General features: G+C 42.0%; 2 protein-coding genes across 3 annotated transcripts in view; one reads left to right on the top strand and one right to left on the bottom strand.

Moving 5' to 3' along the window:
• The window catches only part of PLPP1 (phospholipid phosphatase 1), an 86,247-nt gene extending 69,979 nt beyond the window's left edge, over window positions 1-16,268 (top strand). For both annotated transcript variants that reach the window (XM_082242223.1, XM_082242222.1), the window contains exons 5-6: window positions 14,448-14,624; window positions 16,036-16,268. In XM_082242223.1, the coding sequence (XP_082098349.1) occupies window positions 14,448-14,624; window positions 16,036-16,167 (309 nt within the window). In that variant the 3' untranslated portion in view covers window positions 16,168-16,268. The remainder of the gene's footprint in view (window positions 1-14,447; window positions 14,625-16,035) is intronic.
• A 113-nt stretch (window positions 16,269-16,381) lies between these two features.
• Window positions 16,382-22,692, bottom strand: part of MTREX (Mtr4 exosome RNA helicase) — a 39,792-nt gene continuing 33,481 nt past the window's right edge. Inside the window, exons 23-27 of the mRNA XM_082241837.1 lie at window positions 21,973-22,078; window positions 20,519-20,575; window positions 19,011-19,173; window positions 17,021-17,125; window positions 16,382-16,656 (exon numbers count right to left, since the gene is read on the bottom strand). Of these exons, the coding sequence (XP_082097963.1) occupies window positions 16,604-16,656; window positions 17,021-17,125; window positions 19,011-19,173; window positions 20,519-20,575; window positions 21,973-22,078 (484 nt within the window). The 3' untranslated portion in view covers window positions 16,382-16,603. The remainder of the gene's footprint in view (window positions 16,657-17,020; window positions 17,126-19,010; window positions 19,174-20,518; window positions 20,576-21,972; window positions 22,079-22,692) is intronic.

Here is a 22,692-nt window from a genome sequence, read left to right as displayed (position 1 = left end):
CAGGATGACTGGTGGAACCAATAGAATTTCCCTAGACTCTCCTCAGCTCATTGCCATTCACTTCAAACTACCATATATCCATTAACTTCTTCCAGAATGCAGTAAGTTGCAGCTTCTTTTCTGTGGGAGTGTCTGCTCTGGCCTTCAGGTAGATCCCACAGTTTGTCAGTTACTTAAATCAGCTTGCTGAGCCACAAGCCCAGGATTGTAACGGCCACAGTCTGTGTCAGAGTGTTAATTCCTTTTGCCCCTCCCTTTCCAGTAACACTGATGCTGCTGTAACAGGCAATTTAGATTTGAATTGTGGTCTTAGAAAAGCATTTAAGACCTTCTTTTTTTTTTTTACACCTGGAGGTGGTCATTAGGGTGATAGGTTTTGACAGCAACAGTGGGGACACACCCACACATGTCCCTTGCATGTTTGCTTGCTTACTTCTATTCATTAGAAATATCTGGAGATGTGTCAGTTGAGCTGAAGAAGTTTCATTTTCTGTAGTGTCCCCTTTTCAAGGGAGGTGACATGCTAGGATAAATGTGTTCACAACTAGGAGTAATCTCTGCCTGGAGAGGCTGAGCTGTTTAATCCTCTGCTCTTCCCTTCCACTGTTGGCTGATATATCCCAAGTTATTTATGTGTGACCAAGCAATGCCACAGCTTGCTTAGCTGATGTACTTGTGTGTTTCTGTCAATTCGTAGGTTTTCTAAAATGCTTTGGATGTTCACAATAGGAAAAAGATAAGAGTGGAGTCCTTCCTCCCTTAATTAATCAGTTAATTCAGTTGAGACTTGTAACCTTAATAATATATTGTGTGTGCAAATATCCATGGCTAGCAATATCTGTAGCTCCAGTAATGTGGTTTCAGCAGTGAGTGGACCCATCTGTCAATTTTCACATGCACACATGTCACTCACTACTAACATTCCTGCTTTGCAGGGGGTTGGACTAGACTCTTGATTCTAACAAAATTCTCTATGATTCTATGATTCTAACTCTATGATTCTAACAAAATTCGCTTGCTTTCTACATGAAAGTGACATTTTTGTAGCAACGTAGTCGTGTGCAAAGTAATCCTTGGGAAGTGGGCCGCGGGGGGGGGGGGACAGAGGGAACTCAGACCAACCCTCTCCTTTTCAACTCCCTCCCATAGGGTTTGGACTTGAGTCATTTTGAAAGGGTCTCAGCCAGGTCAATCTGTTTGGTAGACTGGTGAGGAGCTAAGCGGCAAAGTGAGGGAACTAGCAAAGACGCTTATGGGCTGGTTTTTATTTTGGCTATTGAATGTTCGCAGATATTCTGTTATCAGTTATCTGGAAAGAATTTATAAAATTGCATGCTAGAATGCCTTGAGAATACTGAAGGCTGACAACTAATGAGTGAAGGTTGCTTTAATGGAGTGAGCTAATGATAGTCCATTTCCCTCCCCTTTGCTTCCTTACAGGGCACAACTGGCTGACGGCAAGGGGTTGCATCTATTTAGAGAGAACTGAATGAAGGGAATGATTCATTCCCTTGTGGACAGTTGAGAGAATGTAGTCTATTCTTTGACTGGCATAATGGGGGCAACAAGTGAAGAATAAAATGCAAAATTGACCTAAAAAAAAAAGATTAAAAAAAAATCTAATTTCTGAAGAAACGCTTTTAAAGGGGAAACATTAGCAAGATTTTAAGGTAAATAAAGTTGGTTTTATGATGTGGATTTTGATCCCTTCCCCGTTCTTGTTTGGAATCTAACTTCTGGTTAGCTGGGCAGCTGCCCTGAATCTTACTGACTCAGGAGTGGAAAGATTTACTTGACGTGGAAATTGGACTTGTTCTTTGCCTATGAAAATGCAGCTGTTGTCGTGTCTTTTAGCATTTGCGTTTATTGAAAATGGCCTATCCCTCCCCCAACCCAGCCAAAGCGCGGAAAAATAAAAATCCTATATAGAGGTGATTCATGACTTGCTGTCCTTGTAGGGGTATCCCAGGAGACAGGGCTACATGGTCTTGTATAGTTCATGAAGAAGGTAGCAGTCAGCAAATAAACTGTACCTGGAATACGAGACTCATGTTGGACCAAATACGTTCACAGGCAGTTGTCTGCATATAAGCTGTTTGCTGGGTTTTGGAGCAGATATTTACATGGAGCTTAACCGTAATCTGTGCCATTTGCATTGTGTTGACATGATCCCTTTGCTACAGAATTGCTTACAGACTTAAACTATGTTTAAGTCTCCTTTAAACTTGTTGCCTAGCAATTTAAATAAATACTCCTATTACACACCCAATGGATACTATATGGCAGCATGTTATCGGGAAGGTTGGTAGATAACCCTGTTTTATCATTGAGATTGTTTATATATATGTCTTAAGATAAGCAAAACAACATTGCTCTGAGCTGCCATGAACCCTTAACTTACAAATAAAGCAATAAGAGAAAGGGGAGGGGATGCAAATCTCCCAGCTGCCCAAGGAAGCCAGTAAGACAGAGCAAATGTGTTGCTGTCCCATGTCTTGCCAGGGTCTTGAAGATTTGGGCCATACATGCACCTTTTAGTCCAAAGGTTGCTATGCCATATTTTGTAGCAAGTTTTAACATACATACTGATGAAGTAATTTGCAGTATGTCAGCGCCTGGGTGGGGGAACTGAGGAGAAGAAGAAAAAAGAACCCATTATCCATACTTATCCACCCAAACCTCCCTCCTTTGCCTGACTGGCAGCAATTCTTGCTCTCCATAAGTAAGCTGCAAGCCAGGTTCGATCTTTTTTCAGACAGATACATCTGTTCTCTGTTGCTAATGGGACTCTGTAAACAGATCCTTGAGGTTAATTTGGGAGTTAGCATGGAGGATACATGTTAGGAAAAGGTTGTCACTTTTATGTCCTACTTGCTGAGTACACAGAAGCATCTGGCTGGCTGATGCTGGCAATAGAATGTCGAACCAGGTAGGTCTTCAGTCTGACCCAGCAAAACATTTTTGGGTGGGGGTTGATCCATCATTTGGGCCTAGTGAGCAGTACTAATGCTTCAACGATGCATGTTTTCTCTAAACTGAGGTCCTCTCCTGTCAACTACATACACAAGACATGAGCCGAAATCTTTGGGGAGCATAAAACCAGCCAAAGTCTTTGGGATTATATGCCCTGATGGAGACTCGCTTTCCACTGTATTACTTTATTTATTTCATTAAATTGACATACTACTTGATTGTAAAAAAACAACAACCTCAAAGCAGTTGGCTTATTGGAAGGACAGGCCTACATTGTGCCTCCAGTCAATGAAGTTTAATTTCCCAGTACAGTGGTACCTCAGGTTAAGTACTTAATTCATTCCGGAGGTCCGTTCTTAACCTGAAACTGTTCTTAACCTGAAGCACCACTTTAGCTAATGGGGCCTCTTGCTGCTGCCGCACCGCCGGAGCACGATTTCTGTTCTCATCCTGAAGCAAAGTTCTTAACCCGAGGTAATATTTCTGGGTTAGCAGAGTCTGTAACCTGAAGCGTATGTAACCCGAGGTACCACTGTATCTGTTAAATGGGATGCTGGGTTTTTGTGCTCTTTCTTTGTTACTCCTCCACCAAATAGTTGCTCTAGACTCATGCAGGTGTAATTTCATGGGTTCCTGGGATTTCCATTTGTGGCTTTCTGAGTTCCTTAGAGGACGTGGAAGACTGTACTTGGAGCATACAATAAAGAGCAACCAGATTTCTGTATCAGAAATAGCTTGTGAGTTGTTTAGGGTTGCCATACATCCAGAATTTCCCAGAATACTGCAGTCGGAAGCAGTGTCCAGGCATAAATCGGCAAAATGCCCAGGAAAATCCAGATGTATGGCAACCCATGTGGGCAGTCTCTTTTTTAAAACAAAAGCTCAACAAGCTTTGTGTCCGGATTTTCACTTTTTGAAATATGGCAACCCTAAATTATGCAAATTTACATACCGTACATGGTGAATTTTAATAATTTTGTTTTTCCTGCACATGGGAGGGGGGGGAATAAGCTCTATGGGGCACCAGTGCCTCATCTCCTGTTGTGTAATGATTCCTACTGGAATATTAGTAAATTAAAAAACTTAGCATTTTTGAACCATTTAGATAAATTGTGTGAAGGAGCCCAGTTTGCTTCCCCACCATGGCATGTAAATCAGTGTTCTTGGAAAGAAGAAGCAGGACTGAGTAGAGAAATCTCTCCTCTCTTCTGAGAGCTAAAAAGGAAGTATATAAGGTTATACTGTGTGGCTTCTTCCCTTTTTTCACATGCTACCCACAAACTCAATATAAGTGGAACATGCAACAAAATGCCACAAGCTGCATCAAAAGTGGCCTTTCCCCTCACTGTTCCCAGTATATTGAAGAGAAACAGAGGTGAAGCATTTGCTGAAATGAGCTGTTAGTGGATTTGATCTGCACAAGAGGCAAATGACATTTTTTATATAGGATGTGGCAATCTTTAATTTAATCCACGCATTAGTTGGAATTTTACACCTTTATCTATGGTCTTGTGCTTGTAACATGTGCCAAAATATTAACATGATGCTGGCAATCCAGGCACCCATTGTGTCCCTAGTTGGTGCAGAAAGAAGCCATCTTATTTGCTAATGGGGATTCCTCCGAACCCCAAAACCAGCTCTGGTGTAATTCTATCAATCTTCAGCTGCCCCTTCAATTTAGATGCTCGAAGATTGACAGGTTTGCTATTAATCTGAAGGCATGGAAGTTGCCAAAGAGATAGATGGCCACATCTTTCTAGGCTGTCTAGGTTTCTTTTTCCTTGAATGAAAGAATATATTTCCCCCATCCTTCTCAAAAGTAAGATGTAACAGTAGCTTGTGGGGCATTTTAAACAAAACTGAAAACCACCTCCCCAAGCACAACTTCTCTGAGTGAAATTGAGCCCCAAGCAGCTGCTTTTAAGTGTTCCTTTAAAAGAGAGAGATGCAATCATGGCTCTGCCGTGTCATGTCTCTTTTGGCCCTAAGTGAAACAGAGATCTATATCTATTTCCGTACTGTAATCTTTGTCTAATGGTAATAACCATTACTTATTAGAGCCTATAAAACATGTTTTAGTCTTATTTGAAGTGCTTGAGGAGGCAACTCTGAATAATGATCATTTACTACTTCCACATGCATAAAATATATCACAGTGGTTACATTCTGTCTAATTGCTGGTTCAAAGCCAATCACTGAGCAACACAAGACCTAGTTTTTGCACTGATTTATAAAGAGTACATAAATATTCTAGGTCTTCGTTTTCTGCATGATGACTTGTGTAGGAAAACCATGTACAAATTGTGCATGTAACTGCACATGTAACATTTTTGCTATCCTTTTCTTTGTGTGAGGCACCAGGCGAAAACATTTTTCTATAGCCAGGCCTTTGGCGGATTGAATATTCTATGGCAGGGGTCAGCAAACTTTTTCAGCAGGGGGCCGGTCCACTGTCCCTCAGACCTTGTGGGGGTCGGACTATATTTTTTTTGTTGGGGGGGAGGGGGAATGAACGAATTCCTATGCCCCACAAATAACCCAGAGATGCATTTTAAATAAAAGCACATATTCTACTCATGTAAAAACACACTGATTCCCATACTGTCCGCGGGCCAGATTCAGAAAGCGATTGGGCCGGATCCGGCCCCTGGGCCTTAGTTTGCCTACCCATGTTCTATGGCCTTTTAAAAGTGTTTGTGGGAAGGGGGTTATTGGTTTGTGTTTGTGTTTTATTATTATATTTTATGTCCTTATCTTGTATTTTTATGTTGTGATCTGCCCTGTGATCTTCAGATAAAGGGTAGTATACGACTTAATAATAGTAATAATAATCTGTTTTCATGTGTGACTGATGGACAGCGCACGGAAAGCTTTTTCATTTTCCTCGTTTGTACTTTCCCTAGCAGAAAATAGCTTATGATGCTGTCCCATGGTGCCTTAGGAGTCTGCCTTGTTTCAACCTGAAGGCCATAGTTTCCAAGTCACAGGAAGTAGAAGTTCTACTTTATTCTGCATCAGTCAGACGTCCTCTGGAGTACTGTATCCAGTTCTGGGCCCTGCACTTTAAAAATGGGATATTTCAATTAGGAATAGGTTCAGGAAATGGCAACAAAGATATTCAGGGGTGTGGAAAGTAAGTCCTATAAGGAAATGTTTAAGGAACTGGGCATGTTTTGTCTTGAGAAGGCTATGGAGTGGGGCTGTGGAAGACCCAAAGGGTTATCACATAAAATAGGTGCCCCAGATGGCAGAACTTGATCTAATAGGCATGGCCAAACTTGGACCTCCAGCTGTTTTGGGACTACAATTCCCATCATCCCTGACCACTGGTTCTGTTAGCTAGGGATGATGGGAGTTGTAGTCCTAAAACAGCTGGAAGGCCAAGTTTGGCCATGCCTGGGCTTAAGCTACAGGAGCCGTTCAGTAGTGGAACCAGTTGCCTAGAGGGCTGGTGGGCTGCCCCTCACTCAAGGTCTTCAAGCAGAGGCTGGATAACAATTGTAGTTCTGGATTTCCTGTGTCAATATAGGATGAACCTATTTTCTTCTGGAATTAGAAGTCTTGGTGCTAGAGGTGGAGAGCTGACCTGTTGTATTATTGTAACTGAAAGCAATTTTGGTGTGCTATATCCAGCTCTCTCCCAAAGAACTATGTGGTCTGAGAGACACAGCCTCTTCATCTTTGCAGAAAATGCTCTTAAAACTACAGTTTTCTTGCTGTTAATAATTACAAATAAGAAACATAAGGCCACTTTTAATACCGCTTGCAGTCATTTTTGCAGTTTAAGGGAACAGCACCCCACACATGCATTTATTTCTACTCAGAGCTGAGGGAATGAAAACCGAATGTTTTCCTTTTCAGGCAAGTTGGGAACCTTTTTCAAACACAGAGCTGTATTCCCTCATGGGAAGCTTTCTGGGGGCCAGAGGCAAAAGTGGGTGGAGCAGTGGTTATTTATTCACTACATTTATATCTCACCTTTCCTAAATCTGTCTACTCCAAGGAAAAATCAGTTGAATACAATCCATTATAACCTGTCACTGCAGCTATCTTTGATTTTAAATAGAGAAGAGTAGGCAGCAGTTGCGTATGCTCTCTTGGATGGGTGGATCTTGGCCTAAATATTTTAAACTCTTAAAAAACACGCTTATAAATACCTTTGCAACCCTGCTAGCAGCAGTTTTTGTCTTTTGGGAAAGGAAGCAGTTTCTAACATTTTTGCTTCATTCTTCTTTGGCCAGTCAAATAGCAGTGGCAAGCTTTTATTTTACTCAATTGCCCACATTATAATTTGAATTGCTCTATCTGCACAGCTTCCTAATAAAAGCATTTAGCAATTATGTTAATATTTTATTAGCTGCCCCAAGAGTTACTGTTAAATGTAAGCATATAAATTGTAAAATAAACTAAATAAATATGTCGTGTAAATGTAGGATGTTTTATATTAGAGTGAGAGAACAGTGTGTGAAAGACTCACTCACCTGCCCTATAGGTCCCATCATCCTTGACCATTGTTTATGCTGGCTGGGGCTGATGGGAATTGTAGTCCAACAGCCTTTGGTGGGCCATAGGTTTCTACCCTTGTCCTAAAATGAGGTGAAGTGTATGTAACTGACAATGAATACTCATCTTACTCTTCAAAGCAATGGCATGAAGCTCTTAGATTCAGTTCTGCACTAAGTGTGTTTCTGGACCTAATTCATGAAGTGGCTTTGCATTATCTTTATCACGCTGCCTGGAGTGCCCCATGAGTTCTTTAGCACACTACAGCCTATGTGCAGTGCTACAGCAGCTGCAGTTGGGTATACAGGCTGACAATGACTGTGTACACACAACGCCTATTCATTTCAACACTACCGTATTTTTCGCTCTATAACACGAACAGACATTTCCCCTTACTTTTTAGGAGGAAAAAAGTGAGTGTTATGGTGCAAAAAATACGGTAATTATACTTAAGCAAAATTACCTACCATGGTTGTCATTGCAAAATACATGCTTATGAAATAATAATAATAATACGGTGGTACCTCGGGTTACATACGCCTCAGGTTACAGACTCCGCTAACCCAGAAATAGTGCCTCGGGTTAAGAACTTTGCTTCAGGATGAGAACAGAAATCATGTTCCGGCGGTGCGGCAGCAGTGGGAGGCCCCATTAGCTAAAGTGGTGCTTCAGGTTAAGAACAGACCTCCGGAACGAATTATGTGCTTAACCTGAGGTACCACTGTAATAATTAATTTATTATTTATACCCCACCCATCTGCCTGGGTTTCCGCAGCTGCTCTGGGCGGCTTCCAACAAAATATTAAAATACAATAGTCCTTCAGATATTAAAAGCTTCCCTAAAAAGCTTCCCTAAAATATATGACCTCTTCAAGTTAAATATATATATATAAAGGATTAATGGTTCTCCAGAGTCTTGGCTGTAAACAGCAGGCATAGTCTGACACACTGTCTCCAGTAGTTCTGCTTTTGGTTTGTTTGTAACCCCTATGGTGCTATAGAGAAGGGCCTAAAACCACAATGGATTAATTCTTAAGGAAAGCTTGAAAGCTAAAACATTATCTTGTACACCCCTTAATCTGGGCCCAGTCCCCTACACACATTCATTTTCTCCCCAAAGTTCTGCCTTTCACTCAATCCCCTTCAGAAAAGAGTTTTGGAAAACCTAAACTTAACAATGTTAAGTTCACACTGAGATCCAGTTTTATAAGCAGATGATAAACTGCCCCCTTTCCTACCTTCATGTAAGAGACTCATGAGAACATATCTCAGGGTTTGTTCAAAATATTTGTATACCACCCTTCATCCTGTAGATTCCATAGATTAGCTTACTTTATTCCTGTACAATCAGACTGGATGAGATGCTAGAAAAATAGGGTCCCTAGCACTGGAGAGAAGGTGCTTCCTTTGTGAATTAGACACATGTAGAGCAAAGGAATCTCTAGAGGCCAAGTCACCAGAATTTGCTGTAAGGCAGGTTTGGGTTGGGTTAGGTCTGTTGAGGGCAGTGGACATAGGTAGAGCCAAAATGGTGCAGGGCACCTCCTTTGCTATTGAACACTTCCTCCCTCTAGCTTTCCCCATTTCTTCCCTCCTTGTCACCCACATGAAATTACTGATCGCCCTCCATCACATTGCATGATGTAGACTGTGACAAAGGAACATTTGAGGAGGGGGGAATAACACTCCCCTCGTCATGGCTGGAAAGAATTACTTGCTTACTACTGTTCCTCTTGTGATCAGATCTTCTAGAGTATTAACAGTGACTCCCAAAATCCATTTGACTGCAAGCTCTGCTTGCTGCAACATTTGTAAATGCCTTTCCAAAAGCAGTTCATTCTCTGCTTCCACTTGGGTCTGTGGCTTCTTCTAAAAGGTGGTGCATGTGGGAGAAGTGGAGCATTTCACCAGAGAGTGGGAGGAACACTGCGCTCAGGATGTATGTGGTGAAGAGGCTGTGTTTTCATTATGAGTGAAAGCTTAACCACATTCTATAAACACATCTCGAAGGGAGCTGTGGGGGTATTCTAATTTAACAAATTAAAGGCACTTTTAAGCGGAGACCACCAAAGGTAAAAAGCATCTGACACCTAAGGAAACGGCAGCCTTCAGAGAAGGACAAAAATGATAGTGGAGAAATTCAACTGCCATGCTGCTAATTTATGAATGTTCCTCCCTTTGCTCAGGGCCAGGCTGCATGTTACAGGGGCCTTGGCATTTGCATCTCTACGGCAGGCACTGCTGTAAGCACTTTCCATTTGTAGTAATTTGTGTCATCACTTTTCTGCTAGCAGGCTAGAAACGCATCACATTATTACTTCAGTTCATAAGACAAGTGCCTCAACTTGTGAGACCCAATGTGGGACCTTGTTAACATCACAGGCTGGAGTTTCTCTTTGAAACTGGGATCGCCGGGCTCCAGTCCTGTTTGCTACAGCTGCTCCCAAGAATTTTCTTGCATCAAAGATATATGACAATATATCATTAATTATAGTATTGTACTTATTTTGATGATTCTGGAGTACCGCTTGTATGTACTACATGCCTTGTAATAGCGGGTACATTGTGACTAATACAATCCGTTGTACTTTGCTTGCTATGTATTGTCTTTGTATGCTGGCCTGGACCTGTTTTTTCTATTTGTGTCTGCTGTTATACAGCGGGTTCCTTATTTTTGTGCTCAGTTGTCACCCCGGCAACCTCAGATTAGAAGACCCAATCTTTTAGCAGGCCTACTCTGAAGGAAGCCCCATGGGTTTTAAAGCATTACTGTTGAAGTACACAAATACTTTTTTTAGTACAACAAAGCAGTGTAGCTATTATTTTACTGGAAAGCAAGTGTATTTACACATGCCCTACCAGTTTGTTCTGGGATTGTGGGAATGGGTTTTCTCATCTCCAAACCTAGGGAATAGGTTGCTCTATTCATGTTGGGGCACTTACTGCTTGAAGTGGTGTCCATCCTGAAACTTCAGTCTGTTGGTTTAATGAATAGCTTGGCAGGGGGCAGGGAGAGGCAAAACGGGTGACTTAATGGAGGCTACAGGACTGTTTGTTGTTGTGTCAAAATGGGCACATAACTAGAACTAGTTAGCTGTCTTTATGACTTGAAGCTGCCAGATCACTTGTGTAAACAATAATAAGAGAAAAGGGCTGCCAATTAATGAATTGGTTGCGTGCATGTCATCCTCCATGCATAAGTGGGTGTTTGTTTCATAGAATGCAGGGAGGGAGCGGCTGCTGTTGCTCTTTGTGATGACAAGGTAGGGGCCAGCCAAGCTCAAGCTCTTTATTTAAATTCAGAGAAGGAAGCAGTTAACCTGTCCTATCAGCTAACAGGCATGTAAAATGAAAGTATGCATGTGCAACAAACAGCAGCAGCTGCTGCTGTTAAAGGGAAATCGTCAGTTATTTGAAGTGACAGTGTTTGGTGTAGACGGCTCTGGAAGGCTCTTGTTGGCATTTGTCTGTCTCAAGAGACAATGGGGTGTGCCTCTGGGGGTGAAGTCAAAACTGCTGGAGAATCACAGCACCTGCTGTGACTGCAGAGACCAGTAATTGCATTAGCAGCAACAAAGTGATTTCTCTGGGGCTGCCCAGATAACAAAACACCCTCTGTCAGCCTCGCTGATGTGGTCCAAAGGAAAGCAGAGCAATACATTTGGCACCAGCATGGCTGTGGGAGTGGCTGGAAGGGGGCATACAAGACACCATCCAACCGTCTTAGGGATTCCACTCCAGAATTGTGTAGGGCTTACTCCTTAGCCTTCTGAAGATGTCCCGCAAGGCAGTGGGTATGGATTTCTACTCAGGGTTTACTCCCAGTCTCCCAAATGAGTACAGTCATAAGGCAGTGGAGGTTTAGGATCAGTTTCCTTCTCCTCAATTGGCTACCTTCCCAGGTTGACAGGCTCCATCTGCCCCTCACTTCCCTCTACAGTACAAGCAGAAACTGCTTCTTGGCTGTATAGAGTTACTAGTTCTTAGCCAGCTGCTTCATACAGCACTTGAGATTGACTGAGGTGCTTATACAACTTGAAAACCCACTGATCTGAACTGTCACCAGCAGAAGAGGTGGGCATTTGGATCCTCTTTTTCTTTTGGACTTGTACATCAGCTGCTTTTATTGTTGGTAGAATGAACAGCCCAACCTGTGCCTCCTGTCTCATTGCAGCCTAGCTCCACATCTTAAATAGCTGTGGCCCAAGTAGCTACTTTCCTAAAGTCCATGAATAAACATTAAATCCGAGTTTCCTGTTTTGCCATCTCAGCCTAGTTTTGTAGATACATTTCTGTTTTGGGGACAGCATTTTAATCATCAGTTCAGTTTTGACAGCTTGGCAAATAGCACGAAATCCTGCCACCTAGATTTGTGTCCCGGGCCCTCAAATCTCTTTGCTTATGGACCACAATCTTCTAAGGGACTGTCTTAGGTCCCACCTTCTCTCCCACTCATAACCACATATACCACCTTCCCTCTTATGTGTATAATGTTCCTCTGCCAACTACAGCAATTGCTTGCGTGTGGAAAAACCTTATTAGCAAAGGAATGCATTTTTCAATGTCTTCAGTGGAATTCCTAAGCTGGAAAGAAGGAAGTATGCCAGCTCTGTACTGCCAGCCTGCTCTTTTCAGACCACCGGCATGACTGCTGTCTCAAGTTCTCACTGGGACTAAATGATTTACATTGCTGTAGAAGTTAGTCTCAAAAACAAGCCTTGAGGAAACACAGCATTAGCCTTGTAAACTGTACTGTGTAATTTTGCTATGTTGGACTTCAGCAGCAGCAGGAATTACCTACCTTTGCTGTTGATAGTGAACACGCATGTATACATTTTTGAAAAATATGCCTGCAGACTGTCTTAGAAACTTCAGTTTTCTGTCAACAAAACATAGCTGGAATACAACTTCGGTCTGTGGAAAAACCTTTATATGGTTTTCTAAACATTGCTCCATGCAGCTTTAAACTTCAGCTTTTTTTTTTTAAACCAGCAGAATGAAAGATTTGGATGCCAAAACTATGATGTAATAGCTGCTTTGAAAAACCGATTAGGCATTCCCCAAATATTTAACTTTGGAAAGTAGCACCTACTGCTCACATAGAGCATGCTCTGTGTATATATGCATTTACACAACCATAATGGTTCTAACAGGTTCAAGGAATGGTTGAAGTTGTCTGTGGGAGTGCTAGCCACAACCTGCATCCCATCAAGTCCAGTTACTGCCTGTTTTAGAAAAGGTTATGCCTTTGTTACAGGTCAGACTGTGGATTATCCAAAGCTTGATCTAGTCCGGTTTCATGGATTTGTTTTATTTTGAGTTTCTGCAGCATGAGGCAAATAGATAAGGTACTTGGCTAAGCGCAGCCTCCTGTCGGTATTGTGGCTCATAACATCAAGCAGGGAGGAATTGACCAGTTGAATCCAGGGTGTAGTTCTGCAGGTGTCATCAGTGTGGTGTCCTTCAGATGTCCTCTACTTAACTCCCATCAACTGCAGCCAGCCTTGCCAGTGGTCAGGAGTGATGGGAAGACACCTCGGCGCTTCTCCTCACCACCATCATCACCAGCTACAGCTGCTGCTCTTCTTCCACCTTACTACCATCTGCTTGCTTGCAAAACAGGGAGCCAAAAAGGAAGCAGGCAGTGGCATTTGCTCCTTTGTTCTCTGGGCCAGAGCAAGAGGCAAGTGAACAGAAGGAGCAGGTCCACAGAGCTCTTGGCAGGGGGCTCCTTGCTAGACTATAGCCCATGGTAGATGCTAACCTGTGATGGCTCTGGAAATAATGAATTGGTGTCTGGCATTAGTAATGGACTGTAAGGGATAAAAAACAAAACTCATTTCAGATCAGAAGGATATACTATTGATCCCAGTGCTGACAGACCATTTGTCTGCCTGGGAAAATGACTTGAGCAGGCTGAGTTTGGGGATAAACTTGAGCGGCTTTGTCATACTAGCTGAGGCTGGTGTGCCAGCCGTGACTTGTCTCAGACAGACAGCTTGGCCATTGTTATCTATGCTCCAGTAACCTCCATTTTTGATGAATGCATTGTAAGTGGAGTTGCTTTCTAAGACTATAGAAACTTCTGTTAGTTCAAATTCAGCTGCTCTGTTGCTGACTGACAGCAGGCAATGGTAAAGGTAATCCAAGTTCTTAAACAAGTGTACTGGCTCCCAGTGTATTTCTACCCACACCTTAGGAGGGCCGATTCTTGCCCTCAGCATCTCTGAGATCTTGCTTGGAGGCTTTCCTGAAGGAGTCTTGGCCATCAGAGATGAGGCAGTGGTGACTTGAGGGGCAATGGGACTTCTCAGTGGAGGCACTGTGGTTGTGGAATTTTCTCTGGAGAGAGCATTAGCTTGTACCAACTCTACCACTTTGGCAGTAGACAAATAACTTTTTTATTTTTCCAAGCCCTTTAACTCCATTTCACCTGTATGGGTTTATGCTGGGGGTTTAGGCCATTCATTTTATTCTGTATTTTACTTTGTATTTTTATTTGTAATCCACCTTGAACATTTTTATTGAAGGGAAAGTATACAAATTATTTAAATATGAATTCATTTCCCATCTAGGCATTTGAATACCTGCCTGTGTTTAGCAAGGATCTCCCTACTCACAGCTACTATTGAAGTAATGAATGGTTCCTTTAGTGTTATAGCTGATAATTAAGGAGAATATGCCTCACATATTATGAAACATTGTGCAGCTTGAATCAAAAGGTGGATAATATGCAATACACAATATGATCCAATTTGCAAGCTCCATAGAAAGGGTATGTGTAAAATTAGGCCACAACTCAGCACAATGTTCATTATGGTACAAAAGTATTGCACTTAATGTTGTCCCTAGCAAATCAACAGAGTATCAAGTTAGAACTACTGTATTAAAAAAAGACCCATTCTATTTCTGCCCACCCTGTTAACTAGCTAGACTTCTGTATTTCTAAACTTTTGTCCCTTTGGTTTTAGCTTTATCTTCAGGCCAGAATGAAAGGCGATTGGGCAAGACTTGTGCGTCCTACGGCTCAGTTCGGTCTTATTGCAGCATCCATCTACGTGGGCCTCTCCCGTATTTCTGATTACAAACATCATTGGAGTGATGTGTTGACCGGACTTATCCAGGGAGCACTGGTAGCTATACTTATTGTAAGTCCATGCAAAGTTACTCTACCATTTGATCAATATAGCTTTTTGGCAAAACTACTTTTGCTGACTTGATGATGAAACGGGGTGGAGGGAGGATGCCTGGACAGTGGTGAGATGGGGAAAAGGTAGTATATTCACTACGCCCAGTGTCAACATTTCTTTTTCCACTCCTCCTTTAGAAACCATGATGAATGGGTCGGTTAGGGTACATCTCTCTTCCCAAAACTATTTACAAAAGTGAAAGCCTTTCCAATTGGGACTAGCATGCATAGATTATTGGCACTTGCCCCACTTCCCTTTCTGACAACAAAGATGAAAGAAGCCTGAAGTGCGTATAAACATGCTGCAGAAGTTAGGCATTAGGACTGGGAAATATGTGGTTTTTGAGTACTTCACCCCCACTCCTGGGAGCATCGTGATATATTGTCAACATCATGATACATCAGCATATCTCAGCTGCTGCTTCCTCCCCACCTCAGGGATGAAGATTCAACCAAGATACATTGCCCTAGAGTGCTGGGTGCCTCTGCGTGTATGGAGGCTTGATCAGCTGCGGGGTGGGCAGCCTCCCACCCATTCCTCAGCTGATTAAGCACCCACCCTCTGGCTCACGTGAACCAGAGGCAGCCCTGCAGATGAAGTGTGAGAAGGTTGTAGGCAATCACCTTCTCAAGCTCTGTCTACCTCTCTGTCTGAAAGGCAGGCAATTTGAGCTAGTCAGTACCTGTTTTCCAACACTGTAATATACCACCAACTAAACTTCCTGATATGGTGGTATGTTACGATGTTGGAAAGGAGGAAGGGAGGAAAAAGGCAATTACTGGCCACGGAGACGATTATTGTCATGGTGTGCAGCTTCTGCCTCTTCCTGTCGGCGTTGGATGGGAAAAACTGCTTCCTCCTCCAACGCCTGGAGGAAGGAGTCCTGGCTCCACCTGTGCTAAGGCAGCCCTGTGAACACTTGCCCCGGCAAGAGGTAGCCCACCCACACCCCTGTGCAAAGGCGGTTCAGATGCACAGCTTCTTTAAAATGCTCTGCTGAGGGAGCGCACAGCTGAGCCCCCACTCTGGCTTGTGGGGATGGTTTAAGGAAGCCTGCTTCTCAGCTGAATAAGCCATCCACTTCCAGCTCGTGGGAGCGTGGAGAAGTTTAAAAAAACTATTTGTTGTATGGTAGCAGAGGGACTCAGGAGCAGTGGCTGCTTCACCTGCGATATACCACCAGGTGAAGCTACCATTGTGCTGTGGCCCTCAGCTCCCCAATCACCACAATGTATTGCCAGCTCAAAATGTTTGAAACCAGTATGGCAATCTGCCCAAACCTATTAGGCATATTTAAAGAATCATTTTGTTGTACTCTCTCTCTCTGACAGCTGTCTCACTGCCTAATGTGTTTAATTTGTTTATCCAGGTTGTGTATGTATCTGATTTCTTCAAAGACAGAGGTCGTACATTTAAACAGAAGGAGGAAGAAGATTCACACACAACCTTACACGAGACACCTACCAGTGGAAATCACTATGGCAGTAATCACCAGCCATGATAAAGTCAACAGCTATTACCCTGTGGAATCTCCCCTTCTATAAAAAGAAAATTTCAAGCATTTCTGACCTATGTAAAGAAATAAATTAAATGCCTCTTGAAGGGACTGCTGCTGCTATACTTCTTGGATGCTCACTTTACATGTATATAGTAACACTTAGGTATCTAAACTTTAAATCTCTATTGGTTCAAGCTTTTGCTTTAAACACACAGTATTCTGGCTGTTGTTTTTTTAATTAAAAATAATGTGGTAACACTTATGTACAAACAGCAATGGTATGTAATATGCTTGCTAGCATGAGGCTTATGGTGAAATACATACAATAATGTTAAGCATCTCTCCTGCTTGGGAAGAATTGGCAGATTCTGTCGCTAACTTTACACTTCTGCCTCTGAAGAATAATTAGTGATGTTCAAACGCCGTGCCAGGACAATACTTATAGGTAAAGACTTGCAGCAAATACAATATCTCTCTTGATTTTGGTAATGCCTGTTAAGGGAAGAAAATAATATGATGTCATAAGAGTAGCTGTACCTATTGCTGATACTAGCAGCAGGGGATATATTAACAATGCACCTGAGTTGAAGCTCAGTATCAATTTCAAACTGAGTATCATTTCCCCAGTTTCCATCTCAAATGTGTGTATAACTAGTTTGAGGGGGCTGTGGAGACATCAAGGGCTTTCCAAGTTACCTGCTCCATAAAGAATTGGATCACAGCAGATAAAGGATACATGGAACCTACCATTAATACATTAGGGACACTCTGACTTGTTTAAGAAATTTAAAATTGCCTGTGAAAAGACTCTACATTTCAAGATGCATGCAATTTATAAGAAGCTGAACATACAGACCTTCTGCAAATTTGTTTTCCAGTTCTGTGTTTCCAATGGCCTTTGCTGCTTGACACATCTGTCGAAGCAATTCTTCTAGCCGCCTCATACAGCGTATTATGCTCCCTGCATGAGCAAAAAAGGGCTTGCAGTAAAAGCAGACATTTTCTAATGAGGAATAGCAGATCCTTTTCTACCAGGTAGTTGTAAAGCTGTCTACTTAAGCAGGACTGAAACATCTCAGTCCTCTAGTTTCCCCCCAAACAGATAATCATAAGGTCATGAATATTAATTTTCCCAACTTGTGTTATCAGAAAGGATGGGTTCCAACTAACGTTATCACCTATAAGTCAACCTAAGGCAATGGTTTTGACTTCTTCTTCTTGCACAGACTTCTCATTGCAGCTCTCAGGCTACCCTATCATAAGAAGCAGGGTACCAAGCTTCCTTCTTCCTAACCTCCTGCATATTTTTGTAGTGTGTACATGAAGGAAATGAATGGCTTCATTTCAAAGATTATGGGATACATTTAGATACATGGTGGAGCAGCTATAAGGTGTGGAAATCTATAGGCTAGGAATGTGTGTTCTTCTCAGTTTGTAAGTTAAAAAGAAATGAAATCAAAGTTTTATCAGCCAGTCTCAGCAAGAGATTAAATTTAATCATTTGATTCCGGATCCAGCAACTCTAGTAAAAAGCCACCTGGAGTCAATTACCAAAAAGACAGAAGTCTGAGCCAAAAGAAGCTGGGATATATCCTCCAAGGGTTTGCTGCATGCTGTATTCTGAGCAAACCATCACTTTGGTTGTATAGACTGACTTCTCTTACAGGGCTCATTATGAAAATGCAACCAAGAACACTTTTACATCCACAGAAGCATTTTTGTATGGTTAAAACAGAGGATGTGTGTATGGAGTAAAGGACATTTAAATATACTCCATCTGCCTTTCTGCTAGACATACTGAACTATATGAACTTTCTACTTTCCAGTCTCAACCACAACATGATCTGCATGGCCACTGAAATTTCACTTAAGATGGACTTTGTCATGACAAAGAGAAAAAGTGCCTTTCTCTCAGTATTTACTCCTTCTTCTGTTAAAGGGATTGCTTATCTGCCATATGGAAACAAGAATGTGCCATTTACTCTGCGTTTGCAAAAATGGGTGTGATGGTGGTTTGGGGTTATGCTACTATGGTCAGTGCCTTGTCTGTGTTTTATATAATTTCTACCCTACCAATGAAAATTGCTACTGTGGGCAGCTTACAAAGCTTAATTATCCCACCCTGCCTGATGCTGCATGTCAAACTTGGCCCATCAAGCAAGTCTCCGTCTCCAGCTAGCAGCAAAAAGTTCACTTATTGGGCAAGACTTATGGCTACTACCTATCTGCATGGGAAAGGAGGGTGGGGGACATTTTTATATGGCATTTGCAAATGCAACCATCCACAGAATTGATTGCCTGCTTCACTGCAACCAAATAAATTGTGTATATGACACAAGTGACTTCAAGCCTCTCTTATTCTTTACCCCCAATAACATTTCTGCTGCCTCCAAAGTGATGACTGCTACAGCACACAATCCATGCCATCATTGCAAAGATAACAGAAATGGCTAGTGGCTGGGAAGCAATCAAAGCACCTGGGACAAGGTGCAACAACAACTTCTCATTCTCCCTCTTGTACCAACAACACAAGGTTAAAAGACAGCTTTGATCCTATGCATAGTTGACATTTGAGTAGGCTTCACTGAATTCAATGGAACCAAGGATCAGGCTGTCTACATTTATGCACATTGAGAGATACAGAAGACAAGGGACACACTGGGGAGAAAGAGAAAAAAGAATAGGAGCAGAAAGCATGCCATGTGGAGGAGAGACAAGAGCGAAAGATTCTCCCACAGGCTGCTGATTAGGAGGCCTCAGTGGAGGGGACTGTTGTCATGCAAACAACTGTACTATCCTACCATCCCACACCTCTGATGCATTAGTAGTAATACAAGTGCACGCACCTTCAAAGACATCTGTCATTTTGCATATGTGAGCAAACGTTGCTCCATTGGCCCACGTGTGCACGACATCCATCAAGTTTGGCCTAAACGAATTCAGGTAGTTTTCCTCATCAATTTCCAATTTAGCTTCTGCTGACACTTTAGCGATTCTTTTTGCACATTCCTTTAAAGAGGATTTTGAAAATTTGAGACAAACCAAATAAAAGTTATCTTCCTGAAATATGCACGCCAGACAATTGACTGTTAACAAGCTGAGATTATTATTTTCAGCAGCAGCAGTGCTAGATTTATATGGCCCACTCGTTCCGTAGGTAGCTTACAAAAGAACAAGAAAATGCAATGTTCAAAAACAAGATTAAAAACATCATTTCTGATAAGGGAAAACACAACTGACAAGAAGCTCAATTTGAAAAATAAAGCAACTTGCACAGAAAGCTAAGACTCCGTTGACAAATTAGTTGTATAAAAAGCATGGAGAAATACAAAGGTCTGGCACTAAAAAGTCCATAGAGCCAGGAGAGCTGCTCCATGGAGTCAACTTCCCAGTCAGGGTGCCATGGGCAAGAAGCTGCACTTCCTAGCAGCCACCCACTTCCCAGGGCCACCTGGGCCAAAGTCTCTGTCGAGTAACTTAAGGCCCACGCAGGTACATGAAGGGAAATGAACTGTGTTGCCTCATACATACCTGCTTCACTCCTCCCTTCAAACAAGTGAGCAAGCCAGGAACACATCAGATAGTGATCATTTTCCTTTACATCTAAACTAGGAAGTTTTGACTAACGGCATCCAAACAAGTCAAGACATTAAGACAAATTTAAATCACCTTGGTTTGTTCATTTATCATACCTTCCAGTTTGGATGTAATAGGAAACTAGTTAACTGGAGTTTTCCTGGCTCCTGATGAGAGGAGCAGAGCAGCTGTGTGTGAGATGTATGAGGGATAATTGTTTTGCAACATTTATAGACTGATTTCTGATTAAAAATCTCCAGGCAGTTTACAAAGCAGTATCTTGGTTTGTTAATCTAAATACAGCCACTGAGGAAGTGGAGACTGCCAGGCAGATGTCTTCATGGGCCTTCATAAGTAAACACAGAGGAAAATGCTAGTTTAACAGGCTCATGTAGCTCACTGGTATGCAAAAACCATATTGGATAAGTCACTAGTATGCAAAAACCCTCATTGGATAAAATATTCCAAAAGCCCTCCCCTCACCCTCAAGCTATCTTAATGGTATTAAAATTTAAAGACAAACTTTAAAAGATATCAAGAAAGATTTTGGATTATATCATCCCAAACACACTATAAAATTTAATTTTTAAATGTACGAAGCTAGCACAATGTGTAGGCATATCAAGAGCTGTGCCGGTGCAATATCTCAAAGATATACTATGGTGTATGTTTAGGTTACAGAGCAGGAAAGGGAAGGTAATTGACTTTTAATGGCTTGTAAAACCATTTAGTAATGAATGCGGCATTTCCTAGGCCAGAAAAATCATCTGAAGTTTACCTGCATTTGGCGAAGGGGGCCTGCCAACTGTTCTGTTAGTTTGGGCATTTCACTAGACTGAAAAAAAGATGAAGAAAGCATCAATATCCATTCATTTGGCATTATTTAAATTAATTTATAATTTTTTCTCTAAAGACCACAAGTTATGTAGCTGGTGCACAAAGTCTGAAACAAGCAGAGAACCTGTGGGATAAATGCTTGGTGGATTGTGCTCATCAATCCTTTAACACTCCTAAGAAAGCTTCTTTTACAGAAAATAGACCAATAATAAGAGTAGTGCCAAACTTCAGTCCAGAATACGGGCCTCTGGACTTCTTTTCAGTGAAATATTATCCCAATGCCAATATATTACAACACATCAACTTGGAACAAAAATAAACCTTGAGATTACCACTGAACCACAGAATTTCAAAAATGCTCTTTAGATATTTGACATAGAAGCCAGTGATTACAAATAATTTATCACTGAAAAATGCAACTGAATGACGAGGGGAAAGAAATACTGAACACTGGCATGCAAAAGTAGAACAGCCTTCACCTTCCTCTTCTATGCAGCCTGCCACATGCCCTCAGTACCTGCTCCAGATGATTAGGGGATCCCTCCAGAGCCGATTCTGGGGGGTGCGTAGGGGGCTGGAGTGAGAGGAGAGGAAAGCGAAGTCACACTGTGAGAGGAAGTCCACCTGCACAACAGTGGATTCCACCTAAGTTTCTGATACTTATTTATTTGGCATTTTCATTTCCGCCTTTCAGAGAAGTGTCTTTTTCCTCTCTACTGAATATATGCAATAAACTTTGGGTGTTTCATGTGCACATCCACTTCCGCTTATGTTATTCAGAGGGGCAGGGGCTCCTTTGGCAGCAATATGGGATGCAATGCAGGACAACACAGTTTTAGGGTGTGGGGGAGAACAGAAACCAGAAACTTCTTTGGGAATGTACAGAACTGCTTTCTTCTCATCCATAAAACTTTCTGGATCCTGACATGACACTTTTGGAATGCACTTTACAATATAGGAAAATTAAAATAAAAACAGCTAGGGAAATTAAAATAAAAACAACCAGGTTTTTAAAAATTCATTTTGAGACAAGGAACTCAGTAGGAGATGTCTTGATTGTTGTGGGTGCCATTTAAACTCTTTTTTTCTCTGCTCTGGTTCTGTCTGCTTGACTCTGTTTCCAGCTTCCTCTGGTGTTACTTATCAGGAGGAAATCTCAACCCAGTGAAAGTCCAGGACCCTCCTGCTCTCCCTGCACGGTAGTGTCTGATCCTGCATGTACCATGCCCATTTTTTTAGCTTAATGAATCTTGAATCTAGCATTGTATATTAGTTTTACAAATGCTTTTTAGCCCCCTTTTCTGACTAGAAAGCAAGGTAGAACAAAACATTCATTTAGATATAAATTACGGCTAATCAAATTTAGGTTTTTCTGGTTATGCAAACTTAACTTACATTTTCTTGAAATACAAAGCAGCTTAGTAAAGCAGTTGCTTGCTCTGCAGATAAGTCATTGAAAAGTCCATTGAACATCATTTCCGTCAGCAACAGCTCATCAGCACTGGAAGAGGAAATGCAATCGACAGTGTTAGATATTTCTTCGTCCTTTTATACATTTGAAAGCAATTTTCTGGAAAACTGATCAGTAGCTTCTGTTCAAAAGGCAGAAGAATTAATAATAAAGACATTTAATTCAGAAAGTGCCCTTCCACTACCAATGAGAAAAAGAGAGGGAGCAAGCAAGCAAGCAAGCGAAGAATCTGGATGTCGTCATAACTTTTACAGATGGCATACCAGAAAACTACAGGGGTCCTGAGAAACAAAATTTGGAAACAAAGGTCAGGATGGATTAGCATGTCATGTAGTGTTCAGAAGCTGAAACTGGACTTGCCGGAGGAGATTAAGCCAGAAGAGCAGAATCTACACTGCACTTTGATGCCAGAACTATGGGGTAAGGGTTTTGGCTTGCCAGATGGATCGATCCCTGCTAGCCTCCTCCCATGTGCTCTTCTGGAGATTCACCCAGCCCCCAAGCCAACGTCTGGGGGTGCTTGGGGGAAGAGGAAGGGGCCAGTGCATGAGCAGAAGCCGTGGTGCAGGGCCTCCACTAACAACTCACCAGCTGAATCCTGCCCAGTGTATTTTATGAGACTGAAGGGAATAAACAAACTTGGC

This window comes from Podarcis vaucheri (assembly GCF_965113315.1).
Source record: "Podarcis vaucheri genome assembly, chromosome: 11".
Classification (NCBI taxonomy): Eukaryota; Metazoa; Chordata; class Lepidosauria; order Squamata; family Lacertidae; genus Podarcis; species Podarcis vaucheri.
This window is presented reverse-complemented; position numbering and strand designations above follow the sequence as displayed.